Genomic DNA, 13,964 nt, shown 5'->3' with positions numbered 1-13,964 from the left:
GTTTTGTTGGTTGTTTCCTTTGCTGTGCAGAAGCTTTTTATCTTCATAAGGTCCCAGTAATTCACTTTTGCTTTTAATTCCCTTGCCTTTGGGGATGTGTCGAGTAAGAGATTGCTACGGCTGAGGTCAGAGAGGTCTTTTCCTGCTTTCTCCTCTAAGGTTTTGATGGTTTCCTGTCTCACATTCAGGTCCTTTATCCATTTTGAGTTTATTTTTGTGAATGGTGTGAGAAAGTGGTCTAGTTTCAACCTTCTGCATGTTGCTGTCCAGTTCTCCCAGCACCATTTGTTAAAGAGACTGTCTTTTTTCCATTGGATGTTCTTTCCTGCTTTGTCAAAGATGAGTTGGCCATACGTTTGTGGGTCTAGTTCTGGGGTTTCTATTCTATTCCATTGGTCTATGTGTCTGTTTTTGTGCCATAGTTTTGCCTTTTAATCATTGTTAAAAATAGTAAGCAGGGGTAAGTAAAACTTCAGTAAATAAATAAGAAGTAGTTTATTAAAGATTTAGAAATAACTTATCCTCTAGTTGCAATGTTAAGTCACATTTAAATGAGTATTATAGCTAGTATTTAAATTTAAGAATCTGAATAAATGAATACTTAGTCCTTGGTTTTATATGCAGGTTCATTTATTATTTACACATTATTTTCCTAATGTAGCTAAATCCCAATTTTCTGTCCTGAAGTTAATAGTATCTTTTTTTACATTACTAAATACTCCATCAAGAAAGTATATATTAAGTAAAACTTAACAGCTAATAATGGAGCATTTAGTAGAAATTTGAGCAATAAAACAGTGTAAGTTCAAAGACTTCTATTCATTTCATTTTTTCTTCCCTTACCCTCCTGACCTCATAACTTTTTTTTTCATTTTTTTTTTTTACTTTTTTTTTTTTTTTACTTTTTTTTTCAACACTTATTTATTTTTGGGAGAGAGAGAGAGACAGAGCATGAACGGGGGAGGGGCAGAGAGAGAGGGAGACACACAGAATCGGAAACAGGCTCCAGGCTCTGAGCCATCAGCCCAGAGCCCGACGCGGGGCTCGAACTCCCAGACCGCGAGATCGTGACCTGGCTGAAGTCGGACGCTTAACCGACTGCGCCACCCAGGCGCCCCTACATTTATTTTTTGAGAGAGAGACAGAGCATGAGTGGGGGAGGGGCACAGAGCGAGAGGGAGTCAAATTCTGAAGCAGTCTCCAGGCTGTGAGCTTACAGCACAGAGCTCAACGCAGGGCTCAGACACCTGAACTGCAAGATCATGACCTAAGCCAAAGTCAGATGCTTAACCAATTGAGCCACCCAGTCATCGCCTGACTTCAGAGCTGTTAAGAACCACTGCTTCTAGGGGCCCCTGTGTGGTTCAGTCAATTAAGCATCTGACTTCTGCTCTGGTCATGGTCTTGCTGGAGTTTGAGCCCTCTAACAGGCTCTTTGCTGACAGCTCAGAGCCTGAGGCCTGCTTCAGATCCTGTGTCTGCCCCTCCTGCTTGTGCTCTTTCTCTCTCTCTCTCTAAAAAAATAAATAAAATAAAAATAAATAAATAAATTTAAAAAATAAAAAAAGAAACACTGCCTCTAGTTTCCAGAGAGACTCTTCAAAAAGTTAAAGAGGAACACCTCAACAGACATATTTAGGGAATTCACATTCTTTTTTTTCTTTTCTTAAGTTTATTTATTTTGAGAGAGAGAGAAAGCACAAGCAGGGGAGGGGCAATGACCGTGGGAGAGAGAATCCCAGGCAGGTTCTTCACTGTTAGCACAGAGCCTGATGCAGGGCTCCATCCCACAAACCATGAGATCATGACTTGAACCGAAATCAACATTTGGATGCCTAACTGACTGAGCCACCCAGGAGCCCCGGGAATTCACATTCTTACATTTAAATCTAAACTTAAACTTTTCCTTCTATTGATAAGCAGGCTACTTCCTTTATCCATTTTGTACTACAAACTTGTGAGATGAAGAATGTGCCAAGTTGTGCTACTGCAACATTATGTCCTCCTTTTATAAAGTAGAACTTAGACATAAAATGACTTTTCATTGTGACACTTATCTTTTCTTCCTATTTTCTGCGTCTAGACATCTCCCTAGCAATTTAATTAATCATTGCTGAAAACTTACTCCTAAATTTTTGATAATACTGCCACCAAGTGGTGATGATACCCCAAGCCCCCCAGAAACAGTTATTTTGCCTTAAGTGCAAATCATATTTGATTAATCAATATTTCCATTCCCTGTCACAAGTTTAACATAATCAGTAGACCTAAAAACATATCTTCCTAGAAGTCTTTTTTAAACCATATTTTAAATTATTAGCAGGATACCATCTGATACATTCGTCCTCTTCATTATTTTTTTAGGGAAAATGAAACGATCTTCCTTTTTACCACTTTGCAAATTGAAAGGTACCTCGATGATACATAAAATGTCTTTTAGCAAATTAGTTCATAGGCTACAGCTAAGTTTTCGCAGCCATTTTCTAAAACAGTTATTTAAAATTTAAAAGGCAGGAGTTTCACTTTAATGCAAAATTGTAGTTCTCCTTTCAAGACACTATCTATAATACTCATTTTAAGTCAGACTTACCTTGCAACTACAGAATAAATGATTTCTAAATCTTTAATAAACTACAACTCAAATTTGACATGCAAGTCAATCCTATTCCATTTTGTTTTCTTTTTCTTAACCACAGCACAAATTACTTTTTTAACTGGTTACTAGCTATACTCTATTACTAGATAGATGGTACATGAAACAGAATTTTTGGAATAATGATAGGACTTCTTTAAAATGATTTTAACATTTTATTGCTGCCTATATGTAATGCAAATAATGGCTTCTGGTGATAATAAAGCATTCCAGAATTATACACCAGGGCTACACACTTGTAAAACCTGCTTTACATAAACCATACAATAATATTTAGGCTTAATACAGAAATTCAGAGCTAGGAGGCAAATCCAAATAGACTGTACTTAAAACATCTCTCTCGTTATTAAATTTGATATTTCCCAGAGGGAACTAGCAGAATCTTAACTAATGATCAGTAAAAGAATACAACCACAAATAGTCATAAGGGCCTGAGAAAAATATTTCTTAAAAAAAAAAAAAATCACACACAAACACTATTATGTACATTATACTCAGGTCTAAGCACATATTTTACATCCCGTTTAATAATATGCTAAGAATGTGAATTACAAAGTTTAGCAAAATTGGTGAAATAAACTTAATTTACAAGAAAAACATGTTTACATGTTAGTGTTAGACTTTTTTTTTTTTTCAATTACCTAGTAGAGAAAACAGTTCAAGGGCTCACAGGCAAATGTTAACACATTTTTTTTATTTTTCACAGTTACTGTAATCAAATATTAAATAATTTAATTCATAAGTATTACTTATATGCACAAATTACACTTGTAACAGCATGACTTTTACTTGAAAAATAAAGGATGAAATATTTACTTATTTACACCGTGCCCATAACACTGATGGACTTCTTTTCCTAACGCTTTGTTTTCTAAAAGTTATGCTGTTTATTTTAAACAAACAAAAGTACATTTGAAGAGACGGAACCAAAACAGTGCCACCTAAGACCCACATCTCCTAGCAGTTGAACTAATAAGACAGGATTCAACTTCATCTATAAGGATGAAGAGCATTTAATAAAAAATAAAATCTAATCTAGCGATGTTTAAATGTAAATCCTACTGCCATAATAAGTGAGTATCCTTAAAAAAATGAAAAACAGTAAAAAGCAGAAAATTTTAAAACTTTTACAACACTGCATAATAAATGTGATGTAAACTTTCTGAACATTTCTTATCTTTTCTTAGACATATTCTTTCTCAAATAACTTTTCAAAGCCTTATGAAGAGCCTTGATAACATTTTGTCAAGATAAATGCATTTATTTTGGGAAAGCACTTAACGTAACTGATTCTCCACTGCTTAAATGCCTTGTCTAAAGATAAATGTAGTTTTCTGCATTTCTACTTCTGTCTTTTACTTAAAGCCAACCCTGGCTCTATGTGTAACTTAACTACATTTTACCTATAATCATTCCCACTAAGGATGCAATATTATTTTTAAAAGGAACTCTACTAACTACTTTAAACATGTTGAAAAACAGAAGGACCAATTTAGAGCTGTGACCTAGGAAATAATATAACCAGGTTCAACCCCGGAAATGGGTCTTTCATAAGTGAAGATTAACTACAACATAACTGACTTTCACAGTTTTATTATTTTTCTTCAGTTTAATACTAATCTGACAGCCGTACCTAGTTAGATAGCATTTCATCTGACTCAGTGGGTTTTATACAAAAGGGCTTAGGAGAAAGTTTTAATAAAACACTATAAAATACTAATTTTATGTAGTTTATAGTTCTTAGCATTAAAAGTGTTCTGTTATATTGAACATAAAAGTAAAGTAATCCTATTACCCAAAGATGCAGTTTGGATTCTATTTCATTAAGTCACTGGTGTTTTGCTATTAAACACTGCCAAAATCCAGTGAAAAGGCAAGTTAAAGCAGCTATGTTTTATTTGCTTCACAAAGTTTGCATTAGGCACTCAGTTGGCTATTCTTTTTTTCACTGAAACAATAAACCTTCACTTACCCTTTCTCTGTGACTACTTCTTTCCCAACATAGGGATCACATATAATGTGAAAAACTTAAATAACAAATGTATGTTTTAAAAAATGTATATTTAAGAAGTCCCTGTTTAATGCAATTTAATCTGTTCAGTCAAATGTTTAAGAGTAACTTTTTTCAAAGCCATATTGTACTGAATTCCCCAACCAAGATTCATTTTAAATATACACCCTAAATAAACTATCTTTGAGATGTAGAATTTCTTATATTATGTGCAAAATAACTCTTAACCACAAAAGAGTTTAAATAACTGCTCCATTTCAAATCAAGCAACATCCAATACTCCAGCAGCCACAAGTTGCCGTGAAAGCCAATCCAACCCTTCGTATAGTCCCATACCACTTCGAGCATCACAGCCCTGAATATACCAGCTACGGCCACAGCACAATTTATGCAGACTAAGTTGTTCAGTGATCTCTTCTACTGACAGAGCTCCAGCAACATCCTGAAAGATATACACATATCAGAAATTTTTTAATAATCAGCCCACCAAAATTCTCATTTTTCCAATTATTACTATTTATACAGAATTCCATTGGTGCCATTCTAACAGAAGCCTAAAGTTAAAACCTAGATTCACCTTTCAATAATTATTCAATGACTAATAAGTAGAAAAGTTCTGATAAAGGTCATTTATAGTACAGTAAGAATAGCCTTACAGTGAAATCAGTAAAGGCCATGCAGCCTGAATGAAAGCCACTGCCTGAGTCATAAGGCATCAACTTAAAAGAGAAAGATTAACACGTGTATCACCAAAATGCCTTAAGTACAGAATTCATACAATGAACAGTTATTAAACTCCCACTCCAAATACTCCTGAACACCCCTACTTCCCAAAAGCAACCATGTTATAATCTCTTATATATTTTTCCATATAAGTTCTATGCACATTCATGCAAATAAACATAAACAAACATACTTTAGTTTTTTTGTTGTTAATACACACCTTGAGGATAGGTATCTTTCCATTAGCTGGACAAGCAGACTTCTACATTGTATGTAGATTATCTACATACATCTGCAACATTATCTGTGAAATAACCTTAGGATATCTGTCTGTGGAATACATTACTAGAGGTCGAATTACAAGGTAAAAGGGCACATGCATCTAAAATTTTGACAGGTATGGTACTGCCAAAATGCCCTCCAAGAAAATGTCTCCATTTAATAACTACAGCAACAGTATATGTGAGTCTGAAGATTATCAAACATTTTTATCGTTAACAATGTAAGTGGAAAAGGGTATTTAACGTTGCCTTATTTGTGTTTTAAAATTTTTTTTAATTTTTTTTTTTTAACGTTTATTTATTTTTGAGACAGGGAGAGACAAAGCATGAATGGGGGAGGGTCAGAGAGAGGGAGACACAGAATCTGAAACAGGCTCCAGGCTCTGAGCTGTCAGCACAGAGCCCGACGCGGGGCTCGAACTCACGGACTGCGAGATCATGACCTGAGCCGAAGTCGGCCGCTTAACCGACTGAGCCACCCAGGCGCCCCTTAACATTTTTTTTCAAATGTTTATTTACTTTTGAGATAGAGCCAGAAAGTGTGGGGGAGGGGCAGAGAGAGAGGGACAAACAGAATACTGAGCAGGCTCCAGGCTCTGAGCTGTCAACTCACCCCGGGCTTGAACTCAAACTGTGAGATCATGACCTGAGCCAAGGTCAGACGCTTAACCACCCAGGGGCCCCTGCATGTTTTTAATAGTAAGTAAAGCAAAGTGTATCTATTCTTAATAGTTCATCTTTTTATTTATTAAGAGGAAAATCCTTTATTCTTCATCCTACCCTTTGCCCCTCTATTGCCCTTGAAGGCATTCTCATCCTCCTACAAGCATAGCTCAAGATCTAGGAATCAGCAGCTTCTCCCTGTCCTTCACCTTTCCCCATTCAGTCATCAAATTCTAACAAATCTACCTTCATGAAGTCTCTTCAAACTGCTATCCACCCTGCTTATACTCCCTAAAAATACTCATGCTTTTATTTTCTCTGCCTGCAATGTTCTTTGTTTCACATACTTAAAGTCCTATCCATAATTTCAACTCTTGTCATAATTTCAAATCAGAACCTACTTTTTACAAATCTTTGACAAGATCCCACCTTTAAAACTACTCTAATTTCTCATAATATGTTGTTAATATTACTGAAGTTACTTACTAGTTTTCTATGTATTAAAATCTCATATACATTCACTTACATGTTTACATCCCTATATAGGAGTTTGTTTGTTTGTTTTTTTTTAGTTTATTTATTTAAAACAAATTTTTTTTTCAACGTTTATTTATTTTTGGGACAGAGAGAGACAGAGCATGAACGGGGGAGGGGCAGAGAGAGAGGGAGACACAGAATCGGAAACAGGCTCCAGGCTCTGAGCCATCAGCCCAGAGCCTGACGCGGGGCTCGAACTCAGGGACCGCGAGATCGTGACCTGGCTGAAGTCGGACGCTTAACCGACTGCGCCACCCAGGCGCCCCTATTTATTTATTTTTAGAGAGAGAGGCAGCAAGGGAGGGACAGAGAGAGGGAGACAGAGAATCCCAAGCAGGCCCTGCACTGTCTGTGCAGAGCAGGGCTCAATCCTGTATGATCATGACCTAACCGAGATCAAGAGTCAGACATTTAACTGACTGAGACACTCAGGCATTCCTAGGAGTTTCTGGAAAGCATCAACTACATTTTTAGATACTCTAAGGTAACAACTATAGCATTTTTCACATAGACTGTATTCAAAATACTCAGCAGAAACTTCATAAATATCTACTGAATTATCTGTTTTGAAATATTTCCAGTTACCTTAGGATGTAGAATGCACAGAACTACTAAAGTAAGTATTCTGAAATACAAATGTGTTACCTGTTTGTTAGCAAAAATCAGGAGCAAAGCATCTCGGAGTTCTTTCTCTGTTAACAACTTTGCAAGTTCACTGTGTGCTTCACTAACTCTGTCTCTATGACTGCTGTCAACAACAAATACAACAGCTAGCCAAATTAAAAAAAAAAAAAAGGAATCTAATTAGCCATTGGTTAACTTTAAGTAAATGACCAAATATTTTATGCTCTCGTTATTACATTATGGTTAGTCTACTATCCACTATGTTTTTCAGAAAGGCTGCTCTAACAGCACCTAGCAATACTTAGGAGTATGGCTTCACATAGTTCACATAACTTTTCAGCTCTCTTCATTTCCCCTTCTATACAGGATTTACCATACTTGTTTCATCAAACACAAATTGTTGTGTAAATGAATTAACAGTTTTCTCTTAATGAAAATATACCTCTCAAGATCTCCCTAATGAGGCTACTTGTTAAGTTTTTATTTTAATCACCTGATGCTCATCACAATAAGTGCATTCCTTAATCCTCATCACCTATTTCACCTATCCCCCCAACCCACCTCCCCTCTAGTAACCATCAGTTTGTTCACTATAGTTAAGAGTTAAGAGTTTCTTGGTTTGTCCCTTTTTCCCCCTTTGCTCATTTGTTTCTCAAATTCCACATGAGTGAAATCATGGTATTTTTCTCTGAATTCTTTCACTTAGCATTATACTCTCTAGCTCCACCCATGTCATTGCAAGTGGCAAGATTTCATTCTTTTTTTATTTCTGAGTAATATTCCAGTTCATACACACACCACATCTTCTTTATCCATTAGTCAGTGGGTACTTGGGACTGTTTCCATAATTTGGCTATTATAGATGCTGCTGCTATAAATACCAGGGTTCATGTATCCCTTTGAATTAGTGTTTTTGTATTCTTTGGGTAAACACCTAGTAGTGTGATTGCTGGATCATAGGGTAGTTCTATTTATACTTTTTGAGGAAACACCATTCTGTTTTTCAGTGGATGTACCAGTTTGCATTCCAATCAGCAGTGCAAGAGGGCTCCTTTTTTCTCCACATCCTTGCCAACACCTGTTGTTTCTTGTGTTGTTGATTTTAGCCATTCTGACAGATGTGTGGTGATATCTTATTGTAGTTTTGATTTGCATTTCCCTGATGATAAGTGATGATTAGCATCTTTTCATGTGTCCATTGGCCATCTATTTGTCTTCTTTGAAGAAATGTCTGTTCATGTCATCTTGTACATTTTTTACTTGGATTATTTGGCTTTTGGGTGTTGAGTTGTAGAAGTTCTTTATATATTTTATTATCAGGTATGTCATTTGTAAATATCTTCTCCCATTCCATAGGCTGCCTTTTAGTTTTGTTAATTTTTCCTTTGCTGTACAGGAGCTTTTTATTTTGGTGTAGTCCCTACAGTTTATTTTTCTTTTTATTTTCCTTGCCCCAGGGGACCTATCTAGAACAAAACTGCTATGGCCAATATCAGAGAAATTACTATCTGTGCTCTTTTCTAGGGTTTTTATATTTGTTGGTCTCACATTCAGGTCTTTAATCCATTTTGAATTTATTTTGATGTATGGTTTAAGAAAGTGGTCCTGTTTCATTCTTTTGCAGTCGCTGTCCAGTTTTCCCAACTAAAGTGATTATCTTTTTCCCATTGGATATTCTTTCCTGCTTTGTCAAATATTAGTGGACCATAACAGATGTGGGTTCATTCTGGGGTTCTCTCTTCTGTTCCATTGATGTATTTGTCTGTTTTTCTGTCAGTACCATACTGTTTTGGTTATTAAAGCTTTGTAATATAACTTAAGAGTCCAGAATTCTGATGCCTCCAGCTTTGCTTTTCTTTTTCAAGACTGCTTTGGTTAGTTGGGCTATTGAGGTCCCATACAAATTTTAGGATTGTTTGTTCCAGCTCTGTGAAAATGCTGATGTTATTTTGATAGGTATTGCTTTAAATCAGTAGATTGCTTTGGGTAGTATGGACATTTTAACATTATGTGTTTTTCCAATTCATGAGCATGGGATGTGTTTCCATTTCTTTGTGTCATCTTCTATTTCTTTCATCAGTGTTTTATAGTTTTCAGAGTACAGGTCTTTCATCTGTTTGCTTAGGTTTACTCCTAAGTATCTTATTATTTTGGGTGCGATTATAAGTAGGTTTGTTAATTTCTCTTTCTGCTGCTTCATTATTGGTGTATAGAGATGCAACAGATTTTTGTACACTGATTTTGTATCCTATGATTTTACTGACTTTATTTATCAGTTTTTTTGGTGGAGTCTTTCAGGTTTTCTATGTATAGTGTCATGTCATCAGCAAATAGTGAAAGTTTTACTTCTTCCTTATTGATTTAGATACTTTTTATTTCCTTTTTTGTCTGATTGCTGTGGCTAGGCCTTCCAGTACTATGTTGAATAAAAGTGGGGAAAATGGACATCCTTGTCTTGTTCCTGACCTTAGAGAAAAGGTTCTCAGTTTTTCCCCATTGAAGATGATGTTAGGTGTGGGTTTTTCATAGTTGGCCTTTATTATGTTGAGGTATGTTCCCCCTAAACATACTTTGTTGAGGGTTTTTATCATTAATAGGTGTACTTTGTAAAGTGCTTTTTTGCATCCATTAAAATGATCATATGTTTCTTATCCTTTCTGTTACTGATGTGATATATCATGTTGACTGACTTGTGAATATTGAACCACACTTGCAACCCAGGAATAAATCCCATTTAATCATAGTGAATAATTCTTTTAATGTACTGTTGGATTCAGTTTGCTAGTATTTTGTACAGGATTTTTTGCAGATGTGTTCAGAAATATTGGCCTGATATTTTTAAAAGATATATAAGATATAGATGAAAAAAAGGTATTTCTCTTTTTCAGTGAGATCCATCTGGTTTTGGTATCAAGGTAATGCTGTCCTCATAGAATGAATATGGAAGTTTTCCTTTTCTATTTTTTGGAATAGTACGAGAAGAACAGGTACTAACTCTTCTTTAAATGTTTCGTAGAAGTTGCCTGTGAAACTATCTGTCTGGTCTTGGACTTGTGCTTACTTTTTGATTACTGATTCAATTCCTTTCCTGGTATTCAGTCTGTTCAAATTTTCTATTTCATCTTCCTTCAGTTTTGGTAGTTTATATGTTTCTAGGAATTTATCCATTTCTAGGTTGTCCAACTTGTTGACACATAGTATTTCATAACATTCTTTTATAATTGTGTTTCTGTGGTGTTTGTTGTTATTTCTTTTCTCTCATTTGTGATTTTATTTACTTGGGTCCTTTCTCTATTTTTCTTGGTAAGGCTGGCTAGGGTTTATCAATTTTATTGGCTTTCAAAGAGCCAGTTCCTGGTTTCACTGATATGTTCTATTGGTTTTTCATTTCTAGATCATTTATTTATTGTCTAATTTTATTATTTCCTAACTTCTACTGGTTTCAGACTTTGTTCTTTTTCTACCTCCTTTAGGTGTAAGATTAGGTTGTTTATTTGAAATTTTTCTTGTTTCTTGAGGTAGACCTGTATTGCTACAAACTTCCCTCTTAGAACCATTTTTGCTGCATCCCAAAGGTTTTGAACCATTGTGTTTTCATTTTCATTGGCTTTCATGTACTTTTTTACTTCTTCTTTTATTTCCAGGTTGACTGATTCATTGTTTCATAGCATATTATTATTTTTTAATTTTTTTAAATGTTTTTATTTATTTTTGAAGGAGAGAGAGACAGAGCATGAGCCAGGGAGGAGCAGAGAGAGAGAGACATAGAATTTGAAACAGGCTCCAGGCTCTGAGCTGTCAGCACAAAGCCCGACGTGGGGCTCAAACTCATGAACCGTGAGATCATGACCGGAGCTGAAGTCGGACGCTCAACCAACTGAGCCACCCAGACGCTCCTTGTAGCATATTATTTAACCTTTATGTATTTGTAGTCTTTCCAGATTGTTTCTTGTGGATGACTTCTAGTTTCATAGCAATGTGGTCAAAATAGATGTGTAGAACCTCAATCTTTTTCAATTTGTTGAGATTTGTTTTATGGACTATGATACTACTTGTTCTTTGATTACCATTTCCCTTTCCAAAAAAATAGTCTAAATAAATCACCACCTTTATCTCTCCCAAGTATTCTCTCTAGGTGCCTACCACAGCACTTTCCACATATATTGTATTCAAAACACACAGCAGAAACATCACAAGTATCTACTGAATTGACTCTCTTTTGAAATCCTTCCAGCTACCTTATGTAGCTAAACATTCTATCAACCATTTCTCATGTTTAAAAGCCCATTTTCCCCCTATTAGTCAATGGCTTATACTAAACTAAGCATCAAAAATCCCCAAGTAAAAATAATTACTTAGCTTCTCTTCTAGGTGGAAAGTAGGATGACATATGAAATAGGTGGCATGAACAAAAGCTTCATGTTGGGTATATGCAAAAGCATAGAATGTGGCCAAAATATAAATAAATGCTAGTGGAATATGTGGTAAAACACATTTTGGCCAAAAGCAAACCACTGCAGATAACTTATTGTTAATGGAATTAAGGAATGGAGCTATTGAGATTCCAATGAGATAAATATTTAACTGAATTGAAGAGAGCAGCAGAACCATACACCAAGAATTCTACCCTATATTATGATATTGCCAGTGATCACACTTACATGAACACTAATAATAAAGTGCCAAGATATATATTATGGTTTTATCTCTTCACTGCCAAGATATAAATTATGGTTTTTCATGAAATAAAACAAAGCACATATCCCAGTCTTCTACCTTCACTTTTTAAATAAAATAAACTTCACTAGTTAAATCTATTCCATTGAAAATGGCATCCTAAAATTCTGAAAAATTAAGATATCATTTTTCACTCTTACCTTGGGTATTGAGGTAATAATGTTTCCACAATGGTCTTAATTTGTGTTTTCCACCTACATCCCAAATAGTGAACTTCAGATTTTTGTATTCTACAGTTTCCACATTAAAACCTGTTTGTTAAAAAAGTTACTTTAATACTGAACTTATATTTATAATAAGTAACACATCAAACACAGGCAACCCACAGTTTATAACTGTGGTATACAAATTATCTTCATACAGCAATATATACTGCGGCCCAACCAACTCCACTCCTAATAAATCTATATGAGGAATATATACCTTTAACAGCTGTTAGCTCTCTAAACCTCCACCAGGATCCTTAGATCCTGAAACTCAAATAACTGAGTGCTCTGCACCACTACTACTCCCTCACCTTGACACCAATCCTTTAATCCTTCCAACTGTCCCACCAATACTCTGTTCTTTCCTTTTTTTTATTTATTTACTTTGAGATACAGAGAGAAAGAGAGAGAGAGAAAGTGCACGAGCAGGGGACGGGCAGAGAAAGAGGAAGACACAGCATCCCAAGCAGGCTCTGTGCTATCAGCAAAGAGCCCAATACAGGACTCAATCTCACAAACCGTGAGATCATGACCTGTGCTTGAAATACAGTCTGACACTTAACCGACTGAGCCACCCAGGCACCCCTATTCATTCTCAATATCCCACCATCCACATTTCAATCACACAGTCACTGAATCTTGCATTTTTTTTTTCTGACATGGTAGTGTCTTAGAGCCAGTAAAGAGCCCACCTCCACGCCATACTAGCATAAAATAAAACCCTCAAGAACTCAGCTGTAAGCTAGAGTTTGTCTATAAAATGTCCATTAAAGTAAAAAGCAATACTCATACTTACCAATTGTCGGAATAGGCTGCATGAATTCATCCTGTTTTAACTTAAACAAAATAGTAGTTTTTCCAGCACCATCTAATCCTAATGTAACAACTCGAATTTCCATTTTTGGTCCAATGTGAACTCTATTGTCCTGTAATTTTTAAAAATTTAAATCTTATTTTGATATAGAGTTAAAAAGTATTGGCAGTTATACTTTTATTTATAATACCTTTGTTAATTATTTCATCTCCTACTCGTTCCTCTGAGAGGAACCTTTATTATTATATTTTTGTATTATAATTTTGGTGCATAGATCTAATTCTTCATAGAACTCAACTGACAAAAACAAAAAACTATAAGCCTGTGTTAACAGGTATACAATGTACAAATATGTAATTTGTGACATCAATAACATAAAGTATGGGGAGGTGGAGCTATAAAACAATAGTTTTTATACACAAATGAAGTTAAAATGTTACCACTTTCAAACAGAATATTATAACAAGATGTTCTTTGTAACAGCAGTGTAAACACACAAAAATCCCTAAGTTATACACAAAGGAAATGAGAAGGAAATCAAACCATGACACTAAAACACCACTGAGACACAGAAGGTAGCAGTAGGAGGAAAGCTACAAGATGACAAAAAAGCTACAAGATATAAACAAAAGACAGTAACTAAGAAGGCAATATTAAGTCCTTACCTATTAATAATAACTTTAAATGAAATTAACTCTCCAACAAAAAAAGTTTG

The 13,964-nt window shown here is 35.2% G+C and overlaps 1 protein-coding gene across 3 annotated transcripts in view; it reads right to left on the bottom strand.

The window, feature by feature from the left end:
* Positions 1–2,794: 2,794 nt before the first annotated feature.
* The window catches only part of TRIM23 (tripartite motif containing 23), a 38,083-nt gene continuing 26,913 nt past the window's right edge, over positions 2,795–13,964 (bottom strand). The window contains exons 8-12 of one of the 3 annotated variants that reach the window (XM_040452047.1): positions 13,232–13,361; positions 12,370–12,480; positions 7,514–7,638; positions 5,001–5,106; positions 2,795–4,680 (exon numbers count right to left, since the gene is read on the bottom strand). In XM_040452047.1, the coding sequence (XP_040307981.1) occupies positions 4,622–4,680; positions 5,001–5,106; positions 7,514–7,638; positions 12,370–12,480; positions 13,232–13,361 (531 nt within the window). In that variant the 3' untranslated portion in view covers positions 2,795–4,621. Of the gene's footprint in view, positions 5,107–7,513; positions 7,639–12,369; positions 12,481–13,231; positions 13,362–13,964 lie in introns of all 3 variants that reach the window. The other 2 variants (XM_040452029.1, XM_040452038.1) reach the window with 2 other exon arrangements.

This window comes from Herpailurus yagouaroundi, unplaced genomic scaffold, assembly GCF_014898765.1.
Source record: "Herpailurus yagouaroundi ecotype Mexico unplaced genomic scaffold, PumYag 29, whole genome shotgun sequence".
Taxonomy (NCBI): Eukaryota; Metazoa; Chordata; class Mammalia; order Carnivora; family Felidae; genus Herpailurus; species Herpailurus yagouaroundi.
The sequence above is the reverse complement of the archived record's forward strand: the minus strand, read 5'-3'. Positions and strand labels throughout refer to the sequence as shown.